The sequence below is a fragment of the Pygoscelis adeliae genome, unplaced genomic scaffold (genome assembly GCF_000699105.1).
Source record: "Pygoscelis adeliae isolate BGI_AS28 unplaced genomic scaffold, ASM69910v1 Scaffold59, whole genome shotgun sequence".
In the NCBI taxonomy this organism is placed as follows: domain Eukaryota; kingdom Metazoa; phylum Chordata; class Aves; order Sphenisciformes; family Spheniscidae; genus Pygoscelis; species Pygoscelis adeliae.
Genome location: NW_008825565.1, coordinates 2,276,767 through 2,303,255, shown reverse-complemented (window position 1 = coordinate 2,303,255; position 26,489 = coordinate 2,276,767). Strand labels below are relative to the sequence as shown.

The following is a 26,489-nucleotide window of genomic DNA, read 5'->3' as shown; positions in this document are numbered from 1 at the left end:
TTTTGCACTGCAAAACTAAAAATAGCACATTTAAAATGGTTCCCAGTTCAAGTTTGAAATAGCTCTTCCTTTTTTTTTTCTTCTTCCAAAAGACACAGCTTTTAGCCCCAGTTCACATTAACAAAACAGTGTTTAGGTCCTGCTCCTTCGACACTATAGATGAAGTACAGTTTTAACATGCCATCTTGTGGATCAGCAGCATTTACCCATCAAGCATACCTGAAACCTGACTGTGTCCTGCTGCTACTCTTACAACAGATGCCATGCTCTGATAGGAGTCTGCGCGGTTTTTAGCAATAAGAGCCACCACTCTTCACAATCCCCAGCTGTGAACAAAACGTGAACAGTCACAGTAAAGGGACACCACTATCGGCCTCTGGAAACTTTTCTGTGAAGTCACTATATTAAGTAAAGTCTCTATTTTTTCATGTGCAAACCTACTGTGGGCGCACAAACGTGCCACTGTGCGGTGAAAACAGGGTGTGAACTTTTACTGCACGTTAGCTGCTCTGCAAAATCACTGAAGTCCAACTGAAATAGTAGGCCCAGTGAAACAGCTTCACCTAGCTAAACAGAGAACTTGTTTTTCCAATACAGTGACCTCAGCCACTGGGATCATTTCAGTCTTCCCATGAAAGAAGTTAAGCTACTTTGCGTTTACCGCTCATCACAGATAGCTACTGTAGAGAAGGAAATTCAGACTTCTGCCTACCTTCACAGTAACGTGTTCTTCTGTCAATTCCCTTGCTTCCTCTTCAGAGGAGTTTTCTGAAACTCTTCAGATGAGTTTTCAGAATTTGCTACCCCGGGGTTCAACAGTCTCACAAACCCTGAGACAATCTCTGCTCAGACAAACTTTTTTTTTTTAATTAAAGTCAATAGCGTCTTGCCTGAAAAAAGATTAAGAGTTCCTATCCAGTATGAATACTTTTTAAGAGTTAAGTGTATTATTTCAGAGTTAAAAAAATAAAAAAAGACAAAACATACAAATATCAGGAAGATACCAATGATCAGACAGCTCACCAGTTTGTCATTTTTCAGAAGAAATAATGGCATAATCCCTGTCCAAAAGCACTTTCCAACTCCAGAAATGGTGCAATAAAGAGGTAACAAAACAAGAACAGGACTAGTAGCAGGAACACAGTGCAATAATCAATGAAGTCGCGTGAATGGCAATGAGATTAAAATAAATTATTTATGTAGGGATCATCAAAATAATTGCGTTTTAGAGTAACTTTTGAGACAGCTCAAAGCAGAAATAAGTCCTCAGAAAAGACATGAATGAAAAATTAGCAAGTTCATGAGCCAGGTTAGGAAAAGACCTCCATAGAAAAAATTGTGATGGAAGAAAGCCCAGAGAAATGTGTGAAAGAAACAGATAAATTAGGTACAAAGATAGGAGAGCAGAAACGGATAATGGTGGCAATGGAAAGAAAAGAATAGGTAAGTAGGAAAGCAAGGACAAATAACTAACTTGATATGGTCATTTATCCCATGAATACAAGTAAATTTAAAATAGAATCATAAAGACTGTTGATAAAAAATTTTATGCGATAACAAGGGCAAAATATCATCCCTTGTGAAAACAATGTTTTACAATTTAGACCAGTTGTAAGCTCTGCTTTTTCTCTCCAATGATGCCAGAAGATGACAACACCATGGCATACTCCCGATGGTGTTCTCACACTTCTGGGTAATGAAATCACTGTTTAAGCTTTGTTGGCAGCCACGTCTGTTCTGTTCAAAGTATATAAACGATTTAGTAAACAACATGATAAATAAATTACTGTGGTAGGATAGGCCAGTCCTGAATACAAGCCAGGTTGCAAATTGAATTGTAGCATTATCCGTAGAGTTCAGATTTAAAGATACAAAAAATGACACCTACATGCATTATTCTGCTACAAGCTGGCCAAGAGAAATACGAGAAAAATAAGGGGAAAAGAAGGGCATACTGATGGAATTAAATTGTCTCTTAAACTACACTAGCTTCTCTTAGAGGGACAAACAAGGAAAAAATTAACACTGCCTTCCCCACTCCTACATTTTCTATGAGCATATGCAGAATTAAAATAAAATAAATGATTGTTCATACAAGGACAGAATAACAGTCCGTGATAAAAATATGGAGTTTGGTCCTGTGAAGTGACAAGTAATTTTCTCTCCCATGGCAAATGAGAGAGAAGGATGGTTGGTACCTTTCAGAATAATATTCCTAGATTACAAACCAACTCTTAAGACCCAGAACCATCAGCCAGTTATGACAGAGGGAGAACATTATTAACTTTCGTACTGAAAGACATGAAATTTTATGGAGGAAGATGCAGCAGATGGACCACTGTGCAAATAGGAGCCCTGATTTGGGCAAGAACTCATTCTTCCCTTTATTTTCTCATTTCTCCTGGGATTGCTGTTTCACCCCTCTTTCCACACTTCCCTCACTTTCCTACAATTGCATGACTTTTACTGGTACTTCATTTTATAATTTTGCTGGCCTTCAGGACCTGGGATATCACTGGCATCCTGCTTGTAGTGAATGCAAAACAGAATGAATTAGCAGAACAGGGAGAGTCAGGGAAAAGAAGCAGCAGCAGCGTGATAGTCACGATCATTACAAGGAGCTCACAACACCTCTGACTACATGAAATACTAGACAGCAAATGGATGAGATAGAATATTACACAGTATTAGTACAGAGGCATCTGAAAACATTCATGAAAAACATACACAGATCTCCCAAAAGGGCATTAGCAAACTTGTATCTAAAATACAAAACCAGAATACATGTGGGTTTTTTGACCAAACAGTTGAGTATCTTCTGCAAAATGATGCATATTAGCAAATGAAAAGAGTACTCCCACGTAGACAGCCTTGAGGAAAAGGCTTAGAACTAGGAGTTCCAACAGGTAAGTACAGTTTGCTCTAAGTGTTGTGCTCTAAGTATTGATTACATCCACATCTGGCCTGAGAGAAAAAGCACAATTTTCTCCTTTTTCCTCAAATGAGACGGCTACAACACAGCTCTGATCATCAAACACAGTTCAGCCATTCATAATACAGGTTATAGCTATTAATTACTTCTGGAATATCAAGCTGACAGAATTGTCAATGCATATTTTTCTACACTGCTTGCAATACTGTCACACTGTGAATGCTTTGAGGTGGTCATGAGGCGTGACTGAGGTGTTTGTTTTGCTTTTTTTTTATATATACTGGTTAAGAAGCAGCAGCTTCCAGCATACTACAAAGCTCAGGAATGGGAAATGCACAGAATGACAGGCACCTTCAACTTTCAGTTAAGTCCTGATACCAAACCCCTTATAGGAAAAAACGGTCTCCATGGGACATAGACCAGGGTGGACACCATTTTTCATGGCTTTTTTTTCTTTTTTTTAAACATCCACTTACCTGTCTAGAAAATAGTCTCCATTTAAACTGCTTGATCTGGAACTAGTTTCTAGCTTAAAGACCGTTAGCAGTGCATGAATTCTGTGATACAGTTTTGGGGCCTTAACCTGTGCAACACCAGCACTTTGAGCACCCAGTGAAGGCGGGGAAATGGAGGTCAGCGCAGCAAGAGCACGCAAGAACAAGCTCGCTCCCTGCCACTCAAACCTTGTGTTTTATTCTTTTGGCCCAGTGCCTTAGGAGGTGCATCAAGTCTTTTCCCCTGCATCTCAGAAGGTTGATAGCCTCTTTGTCCTAATGAGCAACCTAAGGTTCAGCTGTTAGGAAAGGTCCTTTTTGAACCAGCTTGAATGCCAAGAAATTGGGAATTGAAGGCACAGGTCTGGAAAAAAAGAGGGCAAGTGAGAGCAAAATGCAATTTCCTGCTCTTGGAGTGGTTGGCTAAGAAGGGCTACAGACTAGAAGCAGTAGCAACTGCTATTACAAAAAACAAATTAGAAGGCAAATGCCATGGAATGTGTGTAAGAAGTCTCCAGGGCAACCTCCATATTTAGAAGGTCACTTTAAATTATCACAAACGTATTCGGTATAGTTCTGCTGCGCTTTCAGTAGAAGGCCACGTCAGTAGGGTAACTCACTTTTGCTGGTTGCCTGAGGGACTGTTTAAGTCGGGCTTAGCTGTGCTGACATCTTGAGAGCTTTTCAACCATTTGCAGCACACAACGCAGATCTATTTTAGTCATCTGTGTTTATTCTGTGCTGTTTGCACAAGGTCTCCCTCAGCCAAGATTCATGGCTATGCTGGATACTATTTCAGACTATGCCTGTTTATAATAGTAAGACTCTAAACTGACCTGGCCCAGAGAATTATGTGGAAACTTGGTTGACAAAAGAGTGTTTGAACCAATTGTGTTGAAACAGTTTGAGAATTTGCAACTTTTGCAAATTCTAGTGACACCTCAGAATACAAGAGAGGTTAAAATAAAGAATTATTTGCTTTGTATCCCCCAGAGTTTTTGAGACATTCAAACCTTCTGGTATAGCAACATAACTAGACATGGGCCATTACTTTGCAATTAGCGACAGAAGAACAAAACACAAGGTTGTAATTCCCACAGAGGTCTGTAAAGCCATCAAATCTCTACAGCAGAACTGCTGGCAGTTCATCAAAATGGGTCCTTTTGTATTACAGAATCAGAAATGTTTTGGGTTAAAGAACATATTGCTCATTTTCATAGAAACTAGCATGAGAGAATTCTAAAGTCACGCTTTCTGTAAAGCAAATAATACTGTATCAGAAGGGAAGAAAAAAAAGGACGTTTACATCATACAAAGTTATGTGTGTTACCGGCTTGCTTTGACATTTCTGGCCACTCTAAGTAGTCACATGGTCTCATGGAAGATGCTCTATGTATAATTATCCCCCACCACCACATACACTGTGTTTTCAGTCTAGTTTTCAGACTTGAACTGAGCCCTGGACTAATATACTCCATGGATCAGCCATGCTTACTCAGACAGCATCAAAGTCTGGAGGAGTAACATAGTGCAATCAGATTCTTATTTTACAAAAGAAGTGAAAAAAAGGGAAATAAAAAGGTTTAAATAAAACATCATTCTTATCCAGAGATTTACTCTCTTCTGCCACAACTAAGACAGGAACGATTTCCTCTGGATACCACAGAATGTCCTTCACCATGACTCTTTCAAACAACCAGCCCTTGTCTCACGGCGTCCCCCCATTAAAGTACTTGATGTCGTTTGTCGTTCTTCATTCTTGAACTTTGGCTCTTCTTGTCAAAATAAGTTTTGTAGAGGGAGGAGACTGAACAGGAGATAAAATAATACAAGCTAACAGACTTGTCATTGTCTTCTGACAGCTCTTGTGTATCTGCAGAGGATGGAAAGTCTTGCGATATTTTTCTTCTGTGCTTACTTCCTCTTATGGAAGTTCCCAATTATATGCTATATCCATAGAGTAAATAGTGAGCCCAACATACAATAGCCAAATTGTTACACAACACCACCAAATCGTAACAGATGTTGCCATGGGTATTACACACTAGAAATTATATTTATGAATTCACAGTCAAAGACTTTAGATTTCTATTGTTTCCTAGGAATATTTGGAAATCATAATATTTGCTTATTATTTACAGTGGCCATGCTACAGAAGTTTACCATGTGCGAAATTTTCATATTTTGACACCAAGGAGAACCATGAAAAATCCACTTCGGGAAAACGACAGAACATTCAGCGTAAGAGAATTCAATGCCACTTAAGTATGTATATGTAAGTTATAAGAACTGTAGGTATGAACAATATCTCCCAGTTAATAAGCAGCAAAAAATCTTTTAAAAACACCATGCACATTAGAGATGTACAGTCCACTGTCTGTAAAATCTTCATGGTATTATGAACTAAGAAGAAAAAAACTCAACAAAATGAACAAAACAAACTCTAATAGAAATCCTGTGTATTTGAATATGTATTTTTAACTCTACATGTAATAGTCATAACTGAATACATCATGTGTTCTTCATTAGCAGAAGCCTTAATTCTTATCAGTGTTGTTCTATACAGGTATAAACAAATTAGTTTACTGTAAAAATTAGTTTACTGTAATGCAAATGCAAGTTATTAAAGTCTACATCAATCATGGGGTTTTTGCACAATGTCATTACTGGACTGAAGAATCCTAAAAGTACATTTCCACACTTGGGCATCTCTTACAATTACATTGTTATCCTGTTAAATTTGATCTTAAGTCTGAACTTCTGGATTTACAATGCTCAGTCTGGAGATAATTACAACCACCTTGTTATACAATTTGCTCCAAAATCCTGACAAGTACTCGCAGCTATAACACCATTCAAATGTGCTCTGGTGTGTTTTATACCTATCTAGGTTAAAAAGAATCAATAATTAAGTAGGCATAGGGAACCTTTCTGGGTATACAGCATGTTTGGATTTTTTTTTTCCCCCACAGGCTGAACAACTACAGATTGCCTAGCTTTCTTGTATTGCAATGGTTTTGGAGTAAAGGTTTTGAGGATCCAACTTTCAGAGGTAGTGGGCAGCCAGTCTCCACTGAGACTTGTAGGGTTCAGCAACTTTGAGAACCGATGTCCAACGGTTCCCTTTAAAACAAATAGTAAAATTCCTGTTTGCTTATGTTGTGTAAGACTGAGTGACAAAACAGCAGCTTAGAAAGCAAACTCTTACTGAAGCATAAAAGTTATAGATGCAATAATGAAGGTTTAGCAAGTCTCCTGCTAAAATCATGCAACAGGTCACTTGAGGATAGTCTGGCTGCTGACTGAGACGTTTGAGACTGTTCCTTTCTAGATTCTGCTGAATTATCCCAGCTAGTGATTTGCTCTTATAAATATTCAGAAGCATTTGTTTTGCTTTTTAGGATAGATGAAATCTGGCATTTCCCCTTACTCCTCACAGTTTCAAGTGCTAATTGGTATGATCTTTTTGGCAGCTGGACACTGAGCAATAAACTCCATTCCTGCAACTACACAGGAACACTGTTAGACTGGTCTTGGTGACCACCCAAGAGGGTGCACCTACGATGTGCTCTGTTTACATTCACAACGCAGGAACCAGTGTGCCTCCAGATGATCCATTTGCACCCACCTTACACTGCATGGAGCAGCCCAGGAACAAAATCTCACAGACCTTTGTGGCACTTCTTCTGACTCTGGCCACAACTCACCTACATTATTCATACCTAGAATCCTCCAGCCACAACATAAAGAGAACTGGCTGACTGGTGCCATTGCCTGTCAGTACCTTCTCGCAAAAAAGGAAAAGATAAAAAATGCTGAATGGGGGTCAAAAGTCTGAACCATACTGGTTCAGATTTGCATCTGACAAGCCTCAGAGGAAAGAGCAGCCAACACGCATCCTCCTTTCTCCTTCCCAACTTCCTGAAGCTTATTCCTGGGGGTTCCTTTGTCACCACTGCAGCATGTGTCCAGAAGTCTCAAGGTCCAGAATCAACACAACTGTGGGATATGCCACAAATGTCATGTTGAGGACAAGAGGAAAATCCTTCTTGGGAAAGGACATGTGTATGAGCGTCCATATGGGGGTAAGCAGGGAGAGCTCAGAATATTTTGAAATTGTGCCTCTAACTGGGAAGCATGAGCTAGGATGGCTGGGCCCTGACCTAAAGGCTCCACAGAAGAGACAACTGTTCTCCACAGAAGCCTCAATTTTCTACGCCCTTGTGCCAACAGCATTGACCTTTAAACAGTGTGTAAGTACATTGAAGGATGCGATTACACCCCTGTACTCAGCACTTTAAACCCATACCTGGAATACTGCATCCAGTCTTGGGCTCCCCTACATAAGGCATATTTACAGACTGAAGTGAATTCAGCAGAGGGTCACCAGGGGCTGGAGCACTTGCCCTGTAAGGAGAGGCTGAAGGAGCTGGGCTTATTCAGCCCAGAGAAGGTTACTGAGAGGACAGACACAGGCTCTTCACAGCACTGTATGGCACAGAGTACGATACGTTCAACTGAAACAGTGGGTGGAAAGAATTCCCTACCACAAGGACTGTCAAACATTGCAGCATATTGCCCCAAGAGGCTGCAGAATTGCTATCCTTGAAGGTTTTCAAGACTCAGCTGGAATAAAAGCCCTGAATGACCTGGTCTGAATTCACTGTTGACCCTGCTTTAAGCAGGAGGTCGGCCTAGGTAAGTCCTGAAGTCCCTTCCACCCTGAACAAGTCTGATAACACCAGCAGATGGGCACACATCCCTTCCACTTCCTGCACCTCCATCCCCCAGACAAGCCTGTTGCCTGTTCAGCAATAAGAAAGTGAGTCAACCTCTAATGACTTGTAAGACTCAAGAGAGCACTGGCTGCACCACACTTGGGAACTACCAAAGGGAAATCATATCAGCACATGGAATTGGCTATGCAGACATGCTTTATTTGTCTGGTGTCATTTTGGACTTTTGTGCAGCTGACCACTACACAGATCTGGACTGTCTGGCAACTCTAGCTTTGATGCTTAGCCCAAGGGTCTTGTGGTCTGTGAGATGACAACTGCTTGTCATTTCCTTTTGTCCTTGTGCGGGATTGTTTGGCCTTCTGCTGCAGCCACTGACATAGCCCTCCCACTGAGAATGTGGTCTGGGGTATTTTGGCTCCCAGGGTGGCCTGTGTGTTTTTGAGGAGGCATTCTGTGTGCACAGGCCCAGGGGCGCAGTGTGAGAATACGATGGCATGGGTTCTGCAGTGCTGCATTATGGACACGTGTGGTGAACTCTGCTTACTCTGAGCAGAGTAATTCTGGAAAATGGGGTCAGCCAAGCTCCCTGAGAGAACACACAGGCACAGCATCTGCCTGGCTTTAGGTCCTTCCCCTGGCACTCCAGACGAGATAGTGTAACAATGCACTCCAAGGCCAAGAAAGTGCGGACACTCCGGATTTTATGTTCAGGGTGAAGCAGGGCTATATGAGTGCAACCCACACACCTGCAAGAACAAGCTATATATACTTCTTGCAAAGTGCTGTTTAAAACAATGTTCTCTTGTGGATGTATGCACGTGGAAGTGGTTTTATTTTAAGGGCAAGCACACAAATTGATTCCTTATTCCCAGACATACATTCTTTGGGGACTTACACATTAGCCCTGCTCTTATCATAGGCTAGTGGATGCCTGATAAACTTCCTAAAATACTGATAAGATACGTCTTGAAGAAGGGCCTGATCCTGGAGAGGATGCTCTTCACACCTACTGCCTTGAGCAGTTGATGTACTCAGTAACTTAAAAGGACATTTAGGCCCTAAGAAAGAAAATGGGATAAAAACAAATTTATGAAAATCAACAAGGGGAAGCACATCAAATTAAGCTGATGTAAAATATGATCTTAAAAAACAGTTTAACCAAATTAGAGTTGTAATCAAGTTCACCTAATTGCTCACAGTTCACAATTGTTCGTGTTATTTTTAAAAATATATACCGTTACTTAGAAAAAATAATTAGCACTTTGTAGCTTTTTCTTCAATGGACATTGAACTAAGTTCCATATGGAAGCAAAGAATCATTGCTATTTTACAGGTCACAGTTACAGCAATGTAAAATAACTTGCTTGAAGTTGCTCAACCATATCAATGACATAGCAAAAAACAGAACTCAGAATCACTGGATTCTCAACTTCAGAATTTTTTAAAGATTAGTTTTAAAAATTTAGACATTGTTATCTTGCCATATGAGTACACAGAACTTCATATGTGTGGTATCACTTTGAACTCAAAGAGTTTGCAGGGCAGTTTCTTTGTTTTTATGTAGACTGAAAAAGGGTTACAGAGAAACATTTCAACAGAAACACTGTCCATGCTGTAAAATGAAGTCCTGGGAAATAAACAGAAAGCTATCATTTGTATTAACTATTCAAAAGCTCATCAGAAAGTCAGATACACAGATTCTAACTGTACACACAACTGAATAAGCAGAATCAAAAGCATCAGTAACAGCAAGTCTGCAAGAGCTGAAGTAATGTCTGAATAACCACCCTTCCAAATATCCTCATGTTATCCTTACCAGATTAATCAGTCTTCTCATTGCATGTTCATGTGAGCAAATGCATTCACAAGGATCAAATCCACCTTCTGCCATGGTTCTCTGGATAAACCTGAACTTGTCTGTGAACACCTAAGAAGAATAAGAATAAAAGGACAATGAACTCTTTTCCAACTGACCTTATTTTCCAGAGACTCACACATCAAGTTTCAGTTCATTTAATGCCAGGGTGAAAAAGCAAAACAAAGCAGTGTAATCCTATTATTCCTTTGGCAGCATGAATGAAGAAGTCTGGTATGTGCAGTTACATTTTGATGTTGCTGAAAGCAGTGTCTCGCACAGGCTTCCTTAGAGAGCCAAATCATTTTTTTGCAAGAATTTGTGAGTGTGTCCTGGGTTTTTTCCACATACCACTATGAAATACATCCTAACAAACAAGAACCACAAAGATTAAATTCTGGTCTCTCATCTGCATAGTGGGACTCTTTAAGTGTATGAATACAATATGAAAACTCAGGGGAACTTGTACTCCTAAACCCCTAACAAACTGCCGTCATTCTCCCTCTGGACCAATGTACAGGAAAATAATTTAAAACCCGGTAACTTCTTTGCTGAAGGGGGAAACAATCATCCTTATTGTATAATGAAAGCAAGCAGCAGGGGTGCAAAAGTGGATGTACTTGGAAACACTTTAAAAATAGAGCTACACACACTAATTTTAGATCAAAGAAGTAGGTCATTCACTCAGCAATACAGAAAGTTCAAAGAAGCTGTAATAGACATGGTAGGGAATCAATTCTAGGTTATTCACCTGCTAAAACCACTTACACCAGACATGTCAAGCGTATACAAGCGCATCTTTACTATTTACCAATAGCCTTGTCAGTGACTTAATTGATAGTCAAAACGGGTAGCAGATTGCAAGGCATTTCTACCCTTGTGATCAAATCAGGGACTGATTTCTCTCGAATGAGGACTCTTAGGATGTATTAGATCAGTTCTGTGGAATGACACTTTCAAAATATTTTTGTTAACTTGGCATCAATAAAGCTAGATTCAGATTGTGTTTGTGTTGCACATGCTGGGGCCCTAATGTGAGATAACTGGTAAGCTTAATAGATGCAGCAGCATAGAGCAGATAGATTCTCTCAATTTCCTAAAACAAGTAGTTTATGAAGGTGCCAGCCATGTGATAAGGGTGTGCTGAATCAGCAGATGTGCTCTGCAGCCATCACCTATAAAAACTTACAGCTTTGATCACACATAAGCATTTTAATGTTTAACCTCACTAGGAGAAATAGGAGATATCTTCATTCAACAGAATGTGTCTGTATCATCGCTGTTTCCTCTTGGGGGAAGAAAGAGATGGAAAAAAGAAAATGCATTTCAGAAGTCATTCTTCTGTCAATGCCTACCACTCTTCTGTATTATCCTCTGCCATGGTGGAAAGATCCAGATAGTAAAAGAAGGTAAGAGATATCTGTATCTTCATTACGGAGTCTGAACATCAGTGCCCTTATCTGCTAGGGTCTCCACTTTTTAAAAAGAATACTGAAAACTGAAAAAGAGGAAAAAAAAAATCCAAGGGATGGAGGACAGGCTTTTTGCCTAGACACTAAGAAAGAGTAATCTGGCAATGTACTGAGAAGAAGACTGAGAGATTACTTGATTATGTAGTGTACAGTACCTTTGCGTAGAAAAATAAACCTGAGTACTGAGAAGTTCTTCAATGAAGAGATGATCAAGAAGCAATGACTGGAAGCTGTAATCAACCAAATTCAAAAGAGAAGCAAGCCATACATTTTTACCATTAGAGTAACTGACCAGTGCAACAAACTGCCAAAGAAGGGGTGGATTTCCCATCTCTCAATGCATTCAGATGTGCTTCAGCCAAATACAGGTTGCTCAGTAAAGTACAGAAGCACCCAAGTTAGATCACAGCAGATGATCTAATGATTCTTTTTGAGAGTTAATTATAAAGCTACTACACTAACTTCCGTGAAGTTATCTCAGAACCACCAGAACTGCAAGACAGCAATAGAAGAATTTCTTTAACTACACAAGCTCCCTGGATGATATGCCACGTCAACCAGAATAGCTTTTCTAAAACTGTTTTAGCACAAGGAACAGGTAAAAGCACTGATTGCTAAATAGTGCAAAATGCTTTCTCTGGACATAATGCTGACATCCAAAAGAAGGTATTTGAACCAGTAAAGTTGCAAAACAATATTTAATTGTAACTTGAAATAATTTAGGAGTCAGTAACACATAGTAATGCCACAGCAATTAATAGAGGAGTGTTAATCTATATATGACTACAAGAAATCAAAACATCAGATAAGAGTCCTCACCAATGAAACCAGGCTAACATTCTTTGTAGAGCATACAACTGAAAAAGATTAGACAATAAACAGGGAAAATTAATCTGTCATATAACATCATAAATTTAAGTGGAGGTTCGCTAGAAGGAATTTACCCCAAGGCATCTGAATTGTACATGATGAATTACCTTAATGAGCTAAAATAAAGCAGAACACATGCCACGAAGTAAAATGCCGTCCAAGCTTTCAACAAAAGATCCCTTACAAGCTTTCTCACCTTCACATGATGCTGAAAGGAATCATCCTTTCTCTTTCCTTCCTTCAAGCCTATAACAAGCTCTTTCATCGGCAAAGGACCGAAGACGGACCATCTATTTTAGGAACAGCACTAGGTTTTCCCCTGATAAAGATGCTAAACTTGGGTTATTTTATTACTTTAAAAAAAACCCAGGTAACTAATGCCCCTTTATGCAATTATTTTTTGCTGGGAACTGGAGGAAACAGAGATTTTATATGTGGCTGACCAGTCATAAAGAAGAGAGAACCACTCTATACTACATGATGATTTTCACTTGTAAAATGACACTCATGTCTGTATTCCTCATGAAAACATTCTTGGCTTAATAAGTGTATTATTTGTAACACACTTTGAATACATAAAGTACTAAGTATCAACTAAGGTCTGTAATCAGATCCTTAAGTTTATTGACGTTTTGTGACCCTCTGTAAGATAATAAGAGTAAGATAACACCCGTATAGGGTAATAAGAGACTACTGTTTTTTTATGTATCACAGAGCAGGATTCCTTGGCTCCACTGCGAGCTCTTAGGCAGCCCGTTCGTATCAAAATCCTGTTCCAGAATTGCAATGTGCTTCCTGCCTGCCTCCCGGTACTTGCAATTGCCTGTTCTCACGTCAGCAGCTAACTTGTTCTGCCCAGCTCTGACCTCTTTGCTGTGAGTCACACCAGCTCTCCACCTTTTGCAAATACAGTTCTTCTACATAGAATCTACCACAGAAAATGGGAGGACGTGCTCCATTCTTTTCCTCATGACCTGGAGAAAGAAAAAAAACCTTGTAGTTTTACTTATTTTTCTGTATGTTTTCCTACCTGTTGTTACCTTGTTTTTCTTGGAATTTATAGAGTAACTGGTAAGACCACAGTGATTGGTAAGGCTATGATGTCAAATACCTGCAAATACTCTCACTGAGAGAGTTACTTTTACTCTAGTTAAAATTACTGTATTTTGGTTTGGCCATATTACTGCTAGCACAGTATTTAATTCACAGGGTTTACAAACAGTTGGAAGATACATTTGGTAAATATGTCAAAACTCTCACTGATAACAGCTGAGAAGGTATACATTATGGCCTCTAGACTAAGCAAACTGATAGAGAGCATAATAAAGGAGAGAATTAGTAAACGTGGACAAATACAATGTACCATCAAAGAGCCAATATGACCTTTCCAGTGTAAAGAGGCCCACAGAGGCAATCATAAACAGTACTACTGAAATTAAAATACTGTAGTCAGAGCCGGAATTACTATAATTTGGGAGCAAAGTGGAGGATGGTCTCTGATGGTGTAAAACAGAAATAAAAGCCGACCATTACCTTTTGACTTGAGCATCTATTTGAAATTGTAGGCAATAAAGCCATATTGAAAAATATTTCCAGTCTCTCATGATTTAAAAAATAGCATTCTCAGTTATAGTAATTATTGCAAATTGTTTCTTCTTTTATTATCTTCCCCAATCCCAGCCCTACAGCTGTGTATTATATTTTATACACCCTGCTATCAAAAAAGCAATCTTTATGGCTACAATCTGATTGGTTTTTTGTACCTGGAGACTCTTCTGTATTTTAAATTATTGCAGTGACTATACATTATTTCCCAATTCAGCAACACCTCTCCTGAGTAAATAGCATGCAGCTGGTGAGCTCTGGGAGACAGAAATTATACTCTGCCTCTCTCCACCCTAATAATCAGAAAACTTAATTCCTTTCTAGCATGAAGGCGAACAAGAAGTTTTGTCAATTTTCCATGTGCTGGATGCTCTCCAATGTGACTCCCATATGATGCTGATTAGCAAGATTTTCAAAGCGCACATATTGGTGATCTCTACTGCTTGGTATAAAGGAGTGTGTAAAAATATCTATAATTCTAGTATTCAAAGAAACACTCACTCTATATGACACACAAATCAGAGTCACTTCTGATTTACCACAGACTAAACCTGGCATCTTCAGCATCAAAACTCTAAGCCCATTAACTCTTACCTTTTGTGGATCCAGGCACTTTTAAAATGTTTACTATCTCACACACACGATACATACAATGGCTGAAGAGTTCCTCTGCTAAGAACTATTTTTGCTGTGTTGCTCTTTTCTTGAAGATTGAAGGTAAGAAATCCTTGGAGGAAAACACCTCACAGTACAGCAGACAAGTAACACAATCTTTCCACGTTACTTTAAAGAGAAACAAAACCCTATTCAGCTCCTCATTACTGTTTTTCAGCCAACTGCAATAACTCAAAGCACAATTGTCACATACCTCTAACAAGCCATAAAGTTAATTTTGCTTCTGAGTTCAGTTTGAGAGAAGCGTGGCAGAACAAATGAAAATATGTATAAAATTTAAAATAAAAATGTAGAAAGAAAGCAAATGACTTGTTATGCCTCTGAAAAATGATAACGGGCTAAAATAGCAAAAGCCATACACAAAGCATGAACAATTCACTGCCCCAAAGATAAAATGTTCATTTTTATCTTACTGTCAGAGGCAGAAACCCTCTCTCCTATACTCTTCCATGATCTCCTAAAGGATCCAGGTTTCCATAAAAAGGATTTGCTCTCTTGCCTTTTTACCTGCACCTAAGCCACCTTAGTATCCATGTTTTCTTACAATACCTGACCCTTTCTGTAATTATTTTCTTCACAGCACGCCCCAAGTTTGGTTCTTCTGTATCATTTCACCCATCTCCAAATGACCTCCAAGTATTCTCTTCTACCATCTAAAACATCCTGTACATTGGCCTCGTGTAGCATAACACCCTTGCAATCCTGCACATGAAGTCCTGTCCCAGAGAACTACCAGGCACAGGGGCTGTGCAGCCGTAGTACCCATTAAGCCAGGGGGTGGAAATTTGCTTCAGTTAAAGCAAGAAGAGATTGCTGTGATCAGCTCCTCATAAAGCTCCTCACCGCTCCTTTTTTAGGACTCTTTCTTCTCCTCCTTGGCCACTCTGTCCCCCTGGGTACCATCAGCGCTCCAGGGGCAACTGGCACCTCAGCTGACTCATTACTGGGCACTTCAAAATGCCTCTGGTACAAGTGGTTACTCCAAAATCTGTTTCTAACCCTGCTTCTTCTAGGAACTGGACTGACTGAACCCTGCGTAGTCACACAAAGTCCAATTCAACATCAATTAGGTATACAGTAAAATAATAGATAAAGGTATCTTCAGTAGGACAATATTGCTTACTAGTGACCAACCAACCAAGAGGAGCCTAAACATTCAAATCCAGTGAAAGCCAGCCAAACTCACAATTTTCTGTATTTGTTATAGAATGCATTTTCCTGTTGATTTCCATCTTCTATAATATTTGTACTTCATGAACATCCACCCTCCCACAGCATCCTGAGAGTTTTGCAAGTCTTTTGATGAACTGCCTACATTCATCTCACTAGTCTATCATTTAACTTCCTATTATTTCAGTTGTACAGCTAAACTTTGTGAGTAAGACAAGCCAGGGAATTTTATCCATTGATTTCTGCGTCAAGTTTCTCTTCAGACTGGGTGAGAGCATAGAGGGGAAAAATAACATGCATGGATTTGGGGTTTCTCTCTTATAAAAATAAATCAGAGATACGTGTAAATAGGACTGGCTGATTTCACCTGCAAAGATCTTTGTGAAATTTCTAGTTTTTTTCAATTGCTACTACCAGAAATGCAGCACATTTCCTATCACCAGAGCAATATAAAGGAGGAACAAGGCAGAAATTGTAACAGAGCCATTAAAAAAGCAAAGGAAGGGAATAACTAAACACAGGATAAAACTACAGGACAGTGTAGTTTTACAAACAAGCGTTTGTAGTTGAATAGGGAAGAAACATCACAAAAGGAACTACAGAAATAGGGAGAAAATAAAAAGAAAAATAAGAAGTACTTTAAAATAAATAAATGCTATTCTGCCTGAAGTTAATGGATGCATGATCCTAAGGCAATAGGGGAGGACACTGGACTAAATCAAAATTAATCCAGAAGCCAAGGGCCTGGCATAAGTATCCAGTGGAGGTAGTCTGCATTTTTTATGAAAGAGTTTTAAATTGTTGGGGTTACAGAACTGGCAAAAATATGCTTCAAGATTTCTAAGGAAGCTTCCTTCACAAAGCAACTTCCTCTGTTCAAACAAGGCTAAAAATAGGTTCTGTAAAAAAGAAGAATCTTGTATACAAATTGATACTAATTAAAACATTCCAAGGATCTGTTCTCCTCTACTATTGTAATTTAGATAGTTCAAGTAAGTATTCCCTCATAGAACTTAAGTCTGAAACACTGCAACATTATCCTTGGCTTTTTTAGAACAGTGATTTCTAATCCCTTTTATTAACAGAGCAAGAGAAGCTCTCTCCCATCATCTCTTCCACGTATACAGCTCCATCCTACTTTTACTGAAACAAATACCAGCACTCCCATCGGCTTCAGTGGACCAGGATCTAGTAGTTCTGCAAGGTCACAGATCTCTGGAGGACTATTGATGATATTTTTCTACCAGGCCTCCTCCTGGGCATAAAATCGAGTTTTCAGGACAAAAGAAAACCAACTGGCTGACTGGGCAGCAAAAGCAAAACAGGAGGATATAAATGTGGGTCCTGCCGGGAGGAGGGCTGCCACAGTAAAGTGTGGCTCCAGTTACAGCTTTCTTCAACTAACTGTCCCAGTTCAGATCATCCATTTAGCTTCTCTAGGGAAAAGAGCTGCAATGATTTTAATGGCTGATACAATACCCAAAGATGGTTTCTAGACATCGCAACACTTTCAGAGTATAAAGTAATCCTCTCCACTCTCTCTCCTTGTAATTCCAGTGGGCAGTGGGGAAAGCAGCTGATTTTGTACTTGAAAGCATCAGCATGTCTCCCTGGACTGCCAGCTGTAGCCTAATGAGTTGGCAAGTGTATTTTTGCACTGCAACTTTTCTCAGGATAATTAACAAGATCCAAGATGAACTTTTCAATGCAGATTAAGCTAAGCCAGTTCTTTTCCTCATGGAAAAGTCAGTGCTTAACCATGCACACAGATATACGCGAGTGGTGCTGTTCTTGTTGGTTTCAACAGAGACATCAAGACCAGCAGGAGCTCCAGAAGAGAACTGCTCACCCAGTGTGCTGGTTTTGGCTGGGATAGAGTTAATTTTCTTCACAGTACCTAGTATGGGGCTATGGTTTGGATTTGTGCTGAAAACAGTGTTGATAACACAGGGGTGTTTTAGTTACTGCTGAGCAGTGCTTACACAGAGTCAAGGCCTTTTCTGCTTCTCACCCCACCCCACCAGCGAGCAGGCTGGGGGTGCACAAGAAGTTGGGAGGGGACACAGCCGGGACAGCTGACCCCAACTGACCACAGGGATATTCCATGCCATATGATGTCATGCTCAGCATATAAAGCTGGGGGAAGAAGGAAGGGGGGGATGTTCAGAGTGATGGCGTTTGTCTTCCCAAGTAACCGTTACACGTGATGGAGCCCTGCTTTCCTGGGGATGGCTGAACCCCTGCCTGCCCATGGGAAGGAGTGAATGAATTCCTTGTTTTGCTTTGCTTGCGCGCGCGGCTTTTGCTTTACCTATTAAACTGTCTTTATCTCAACCCACGAGTTTTCTCACTTTTACTCTTCCAATTCTCTTCCCCATCCCACTGGGGGTGAGCGAGTGGTTGTGTCGTGCTTAGTTGCCACCTGGGGTTAAACTACGACACCCAGCCACATCCTGCTCAAGGCATACTAGTGGGTAACTTTGATACCGTCTCCCAAATCATTTCATAAGTAAATTATGAATTGATTTTCCAGTGTCATCCATCTGGTGCTTCTTACAAATGCTAATTTAATACAAAACAACTCCTTAAAAATAGGAGCAAAGCCAAAGAAACTAAGAAATGCTGAGCCAGTCACTGAAGGATACTACAGTGACATGCCGAAATCAGGGAAGGAGCTTTTGAGCAGGGACGGGCTCAGAACTGAGAAGTAAGTGCTAAGGATCTTCCTGATGTTTTTTTCTGACGGTCTCACAGGACTACTGGAGCACTGGTACATCCCTTGTCCCCACAGCACAAGACCACCACTGTGTGACCACCACAACATTGTGAGCATTGCTGGGCCACTAGCATTTTCACCCTGATGTGGACATTTGGACTTGCTCTGAGTGGGTCAGGAAATTCTTCCGGCGACTCTACCAACAGCGCTAGCACCTAGAGCAGTGAAGCAGGAGCCAGAGCATGAGAACATAAAAGACTTATAATTATGGTCAAAGCCCTTTTGTAGCCAAGCATCACAACTCTTCTCTCACTGAAGTATGTGAAAAAGTTCACACAGCTTTAAAGGGTGGCAGGATCTAGTAGGAATCAGGTAGGAAACTTACTATTTGTCGACAAGGCTAATCAACATTACAGGTATGCTGAGGTGCATCAGTTCAACATAGAATGGTATACCACGGAAATACAGAAGATGACACAGATGCTTCTTTCAGTTTAATTAAGGCTTGTCAGTGTTAAGTACAACTCTCAGAGGACAAGAACCCACGCATTAAAACCCCACACTGTTCCAGTACTGTTCCCTGCCTTCCTTTCCATGGCCAGTCCCTAACACGGGAGGAGGCAGAGAGACTTCAGGCTTTAAGGCTATAAGGCTGATGTCAGTGATCAAAACTGAATTCCCCAAGGGAGCTAAATAAGACCCACCAAGATTAAAAAAAGCTATTTACTTATTCCCATGCAGGTGGCTTAACATTTCTTCTGGGCAAAACACTCAAAAAGGAGCTAATTATGCACATCCAGTCATGGAACAAAAAAGCAGTCCAGCTATTTTAGAATTCATTTACTGATACTTGATACAGAATGTTATTGCCAAACTCCAGCTGTCAGCATTTGGTTATCCTTTTGTTAAAATGATGACATTTTTCTGAAAGAAATCTCTTAGAATATGAAAGCTAATTAAGAAAAGATATCAATGACACAGAACATTGTCCAAGAATAATACCCTCTTTCTGCTAAGTAAATGCTTTAGCTTCACTTTAACATTTATTTCTAGTGTAGGAGACTGACAACGGTCTAGGACAACAAAATGATTCCTATTGCACTGAATCACTAATGGCTATTTCATCATTTTGTCTGACATATGTTAATGCAAAAGGGTGGGCCATCCTCTGTAAAATTACAAACACATTGTATTTCAACCAGTTTACAGAGCAAACTGGGAGCCCTCTCCTGTGGTCTTCAGTAAGGCAAGAACTCTCATCAACTTTAACGGGATTTTCCACTTGAGTGGAAATTGGCCAGCTCCTAGGCAAATTTGCTTACTCTCCTACTTTCGGTTAGTGTCTCCGGCACTACAGACTGCCCCACTGCTTGTGTCGACATTCCTCTTCCCATTTCCCAGCAACAATTGCCAATCTCCTAAATTCAGCACCCCTGCAGCTGTATGAGCGAGGCACTACTGCCGGAAGCAACACACACTGAATCTGAAACCTCTGCCGAGAGCACTTCTGCACCAGCACTGAGAGGACACCCATGCTGTGCCACGCCAACCAGGGCTACAGGCTTGTGTTACAACATGTAGGCAAGCCTAATTCTGAACAAGTGGCTACACATAAAAGAGGAGCTGGCTTTCCAGGGAGCAGACTTTTGCAGGGAAGCAAGAATAAAAGGGTACTCCCTGCAACTGGAAAACAGCGGAGGTGAGCATCTTGCATCAGCCTCCCCATGGGAGTAGAACAGGGAAACTCACTTTGCTGTTGGTTACCCCGCCCACGAGATGTTTTGCACTTAACTTTCGGGCTTCATAATACAAAACTAATCATTTACTTTAAAAGACTAAGTATGGGAAAAGAATATGTTCCTATAACAAACTATGTAACGTATCCGTAAAACACCTCTGCTCTTGTTCCAAGACTTATGAATCAAGATTATGATTAATATGTACAAATGTACCAAAGCAACTTTAGAGCTCAGAGCAGATCCAACTTTAAAGCTCACCCAGCGAGGCTCAGGACTCAAACTCATGAGCAAATTACCATGGTGTAACAAAGCCACTGTACAGCTGCTGAGCTGTGGCAACGGTCCCCGCACACGCTCTTAGCCCACGGCAACTGTGAGTGAATGTCACTTTGCCTAGTCTGTAAGAGAAAAAAGTTAGGCTGACACAGTTCACTTCAGAGCTGCCCCGAGCTAACCGTGAGCACCCAGGCAGTTACCGCAGCTCAGGTGGCCTGCAATAACTCATTATTTTGAAGTAATTTTTTTGGAGGGTCAATCATTCAGAAATTTTTAGACATTTCATCTCTTTGCAAAAATAAACATAAAAAAATTCTCTTATTTGCTCCTTTACAAAAATGCACAGTTTCAAAACAAATAAAAATGAAAGTTTTTCCACCACATTGAGCCAGCAAGTGCAGCCCTAAACCATGAGCTATGAAGTTTTTTGAGACTCGTTTATTAAGAGTACAATTGTTTAGGTTATAAAATAACTTACTAAATCCTTAAAACTGTAAAAATACACTATTCCTTAATGTTACTGCAATCACATAAACCACAGAATTATACTGAAATTCTTTGGAATATTTTCATTATTTTTTTCTCCAGGGATGACATATGTTTCTAATAACTTGCCACTGAGCAAACAGATTTAGCAGGGTAGCAGCATGCTGAGAAAGATAGCAGGATTTTCAATTTTCAGATGAAAGCAGCTCTGTTCCCTGGCAGCCCTACTCCTAACCCCTTTAGGCCAGATCAAATTTTATCTGAAGCTAGCGGGTGCCTGTCTTTGACTTCAATGGAAGTTGAATCAAGTTTTCTACATACCTGCAGTAAACAATCTGAAGCTTATCAATTAGAATATTTTTAATCAGTACTTATACCAGAGGGAATCTGTAGCAATTAACAGGATTTCTGGGCTTGGTTATTTACATATGTTTAGCTAAAAGACGACCCAGTTTTTACCAGAGAATAACATCCATCTAATTCAGCAGACTCACAGACTAGTTTAGATTATCAAAAGGAAAGTGCTATGCAAATTATACGAGTCTCCCCCGCACCTACTAGCAACAGTTTTTTCAATCTGTTACATTAATTTGCACAAGGAAAATCTACGGTACTATTTCACGAGATCAGGATTAGCTTGCAACACGCATCTCACCTGCGGCTCCACAGTTTTCCCACAGGAAAGAAGGTATTTTTCATCTTCAGACACTTTTGTTCTACGTACTAACTTGATACTGAAGCATCTGACAATCTCCATGGCTCAAAAAAAGTCTATGTATAAGAATATTTCGGTATTTCATGGAGCTCTCCGACAAAAGCTTTATCTAGTATTTTCAAATAGGGGTGCTTAATGACAGGTGCCATCTAATCAGTCTCACCTAGATATGAAAGTGATGAGCCCCTAACGACATCATAACCACTTGCACAGGAATTCTTGTTAAACTAAGGCCACTCACACCAAGAAGCTTTGTTTCACACTTGATTTAGTCCAACTCTTTGAAGAGCTAACCCCCAACTTTTCTTCACATCTTCATGTAATTTCATTCCAACAGCTGTTTTTTCCCCTAAACTAACTTTTTAACGTATGAAAACTGACATAAATTATTTCATCAAGTTATCTAAAAATATTGCCTTGCTAAAAATAAAGCTTTCATGATTAACTAACAGGAAATATATGAACATATACATGTGAATATATGAACAAAAAAGATTAAAGCTCTATTACTAGAGGTCTGTATTTGACAGAGATTCGACAAATAAAGCATTGCAGCCGCTTATACCATGTAAATGGTCGGTGCTACATTTTTGTACAGCTTTTCTGTTCTTTCTGATAAAAATCTTTTTCTTTCCTAGGAGAGCTCAGTGCTTTGGATCTGACATTTGTCTAGCAGTTTTATAAAGTAAGAATGGAACTATATTTAGCTGCAGAAAGCCATGGTTTTTAATGCATGCAAAGCTGCAGAAGAATCAGAACTAATCTTAATGAGGAAAACTTTTATCAAGTGTAATTCTATCTGTTCCCACCCAAATGGGACTAATTTGTTCCGTTATCTGTAAAAATACCAGCTAGACACTTTGGCTAAAGCCTCTGAAGCATATTTTTCAATTAATAACCATGCAAATGTACAACCACTCAATCACACCAGAGGCTGCTCCCCAAGCATATTCAAATCTTTCATGAAAAGATTTTTTCTTGCCCCAGCCCCAGCCAATACCGTGGAATAGGTGATGGGATGGAAAGAGGAGGATAGGACCATACTTCTCCACTGTACTGCTACTGAACTCCAGCAGAAATAAGACTAACACGGCTAACACAGACTGATCCTTCCCGTATCCCTGACTGTATTCCTTCATAATGAGGAGCTAAGGAGTCTTTCTTCAAATGAGGCTCCTTGGGAACTGGGGAAGCTAGCTGTTGGTGAGTCAAGGCATACCAGCTGAAGGAGCTATTCTGGGAAAATAATTCCTTTTTCTTTTTTCTTTTTTTTTTTTACCTGAACAAGGACTGCAAGATTTGCCTCTGTGGTATAACCTTACAAAGTTTTCTTAGCTTCCACTGTACTTATAGAGCTATGACTTGGGAGCACTTGGATCTTCGAAGAAGTTCTCAGCATCTTGCAGAATCAGGTGCCTCATTAACAACTAGGTGCCTCATTAACAACTAGATAGATCTTTACATATTAATAAATTGAATCTATAACCTAGGAAGTTAAAACGGAAAGCATGCTTAACATCAAGTGTAATAGCATGTATGCAAAGCATGTATGTAACAGCATGTATGCAAAGTAGGCTCACGGGCTCTCTGATTTGCTTCCCAAGCAGAATATAGGCAGATGACATCAGTTTTTCCATGTTTAAATGCATCTGCCAAAATATTTTTATATTTGTTGTGATGAGTAATCTGATAAATGTTAAAAACTGTAAGAATCTGATACTTGGTACCGTCAGGGCACTGTACATGTGATTCATACGCGCTTATAAGAGAAAGAGGATCTTGCTACTTTCATTGTACTGGCCCTGTGAAGACTCGTGATGTTGTTAGGCCCAATTCTGCTACGATGAACTTCAGCAGAGACAAAATTCAGTCTTTAAGAATGTATGTCAAATACCTAAAATATCTAGGAGGGAAAATTCTGAAACACGAACGTAGACTTTGTTTTATTACACATCTGTTATGCAAGTAACATTCACACATCACTAATTGTGAAGTCTAAATATATGAAAGTAGAAAATGAGAAGTTAAAAACAAAGCAAGAAGTCAGTTAGAAACCAACTTTCTCTAAAACCAAAACTTTCAAACCTTTTGAAAGCAGGTATGTCCTGGTTTCGGCTGGGATAGCGTTAATGTTCTTCCTAGTAGCTGGTACAGTGCTGTGTTTTGGATTTAGGATGAGAATAATGTTGATAACACACCGATGTTTTAGTTGTTGCTAAGCAGTGCTTACACTAGTCAAGGACTTTTCAGCTTCCCATACTCTGCCAGTGAGGAGATGCACAAGAAGCTGGGAGGGAACATAGCCGGGACAGCTGACCCACACTGGCCAAAGGGATATTCTATACCGTATGACATCATGCTCAGTATATAAACTGGGGGGAGTTGGCCGGGGGGCAACGATTGCTGCTCAGGAACTGGCTGGGTGTCAGTCGGCGGGTGGTGAGCGGTTGCATCACTTGGGTTTTTTTTTTCCACTGAGTTTTTGTTTCTCTCTCTCTCTCTCTCGTTGTTTTACTTTCCATTATTATTATTATCATTATTATTATTATCATATTTCAAGTATTAAACTGTTCTTATCTCAACCCACAAGTTTTCTTACTTTTGCTCTTCCAATTCTCTCCGCCATCCTACAGTGGGGTTATTTACATATGTTTATGTAAATAACCAACCCCCACCCTCACCATCCTACGGTGGGGGAGGGTGAGCAAGCGTCTGTGTGGTACCTGGTTGCTGGACTGGGGTTAAACCATGACACAGTACAATAGTTACAAAGTGATTAAAACCATAACGCATTTTGAAATCCTTTTTATGTAGACTACTTCCTTAAAAACAAGTGTATTATTCTTATCTTTCCCTTAGAGCGAGGGAAGAACATGGACTGCAGAATGCTGCCCATGTAACTGGGCCATGCACTTTGGACTTAATAGACTTGATTGTAGTTTGGGTAAAGTGCTGCAAAACCATCACAACGTGCACAGTATAAGGAATTTCATAGAACCATGTTCATTATATTTACTTCTGTAGTCAGCAAAATAACATCCAGCTAGGCTAAAATAAGATCCACCCCAAGCTACAAAACGGCTGCTACCACCATCTCATTTCTAAAGCAGACCCTCCTGGCTTATGGTCCTGAGTGGGTCAGGGACGTCCCTGCCTGCCAGAGAAGCACATGCGACAATACTTTGTGGAATGACCAGTAACACATCCAGTACGGCTTTGTACTTGTTTAGCACCTTATACAAAATGATCTTAAACCACTTAAAATACAGAACTCTATACCATTCTGGCATCAGGCAAAAATTGTAGATCTCCTATTTTACAAAACAGGGCAAAAATAACCAAAGAGGCTGGACTCACCCACCTCAGCGGCAGGGGAAGGAACAGCGCTCAGGACTGAACCGACTAATGTACTGCTAACATTACAATCACTTTTATTTTGCCAACTGCTTCTACCATTTCAAGCCACACTGTCACTGACAGGGTCACTTTTTTAAAGCAATGATCAACAACAATAGCTTGATTTCTTTCATCTTGATTCACAAGAATTAGATGGAATTATTAAGGATTTATTCTCTCTCACTGTATATAGGAAGAAACCAAGTAAGATTGATTTTTTTTCTCCTCATTTTGATTTTTTTGAGCTGATGTCTGCTTTTGGAAAGTAACAGAAATGAGTAAAGGTGGATAGCACTCTAATAGCGAAGCATGTAAAGACTTCTAAGAGGTAACCCACTAATGCTCACTGCAGATACGTACCTTCCCCAGTAGGCACACTAGTAACATTAACATAATAACATATTAAGACAAAAAAAGTTACAAGTCCTCACGTCTAAAAACTGGAGATGGTTTTCAAGACTTATCTATGTACATAGACACGGATGTTCAGCCACTAGACAACACAAACAGTCCCTACACCAACAAATCTATCACCTGAAAGACAATCCTGAAGACTGACTAGACAAACAGGTGTTTGGCAGGAAATAAAAGTTTTTGATGCAGGTCGCGCGCCATTCACGTAGAAGCGGTGGTTTGCTGAGGCCTCAGAACTGCCATGGAAGGCAGCGGCTGAGCTGCAGGGCAGGACATCTGGGGAACCCAGCGTGGTGACAGCTGTGGAGGAATGACCATGGACTATATCTTGTGGTCTGCAAGGCCAACATACCCCTTCCCCACTGTAAGCCACTACGAATCACATCTTGGAGCACACATATGAAGAGTTCCTGACGGGAATCCTAGCTTTAATAAATTAATGGCAGTGTGATGCTGTCCTTTTCCTGAGATTATCTTTCAGGAGACATTGTTCAATTTTTCCCACTTTAGTTGCCTGCGCTTTTCAAAAAGCGGGGAGCAGCCTGGGAGCACATACCCTGGTGTCAGCATGCCACTTCCAGCTTCTTTAAAGAGAGAAAACGAAAACCCTTTGGCTCGAAGTATCAGACTGAGATCCTTTAAAAAAAAAAAGAATCGACAGAAGAGTGCCACTTTGCACTAAAAACCCCAACAACCAGAAAAAACCAAATCAGACCAGCTGTAAAGAAGAGGAGCGGACCTTTCACTGGTTTGAAAAAGACGAGCGCTGCCTGATAACGAGCGGACCAGCTCCGGCTCTCCTGGTGTTTACCTTCCCGGGCACCCGCCGAAGCGCCCGGCAGCGGGGACGTTTCTCTACTTCCAACAGGCTTGAAGTTACCCCTGCAGCCCCCACCGGGGGCTCCCCAGGCTCCGCGCCCGGAGGGACGGGCGGG

The 26,489-nt window shown here is 40.2% G+C and overlaps 1 protein-coding gene across 1 annotated transcript in view; it reads right to left on the bottom strand.

The window, feature by feature from the left end:
* Positions 1–10,087, bottom strand: part of SMIM14 (small integral membrane protein 14) — a 26,257-nt gene extending 16,170 nt beyond the window's left edge. The window contains exon 1 of the mRNA XM_009332452.1: positions 9,982–10,087. Within this exon, the coding sequence (XP_009330727.1) occupies positions 9,982–10,056 (75 nt within the window). The 5' untranslated portion in view covers positions 10,057–10,087. The remainder of the gene's footprint in view (positions 1–9,981) is intronic.
* Between the last annotated feature and the right edge of the window lie 16,402 nt (positions 10,088–26,489).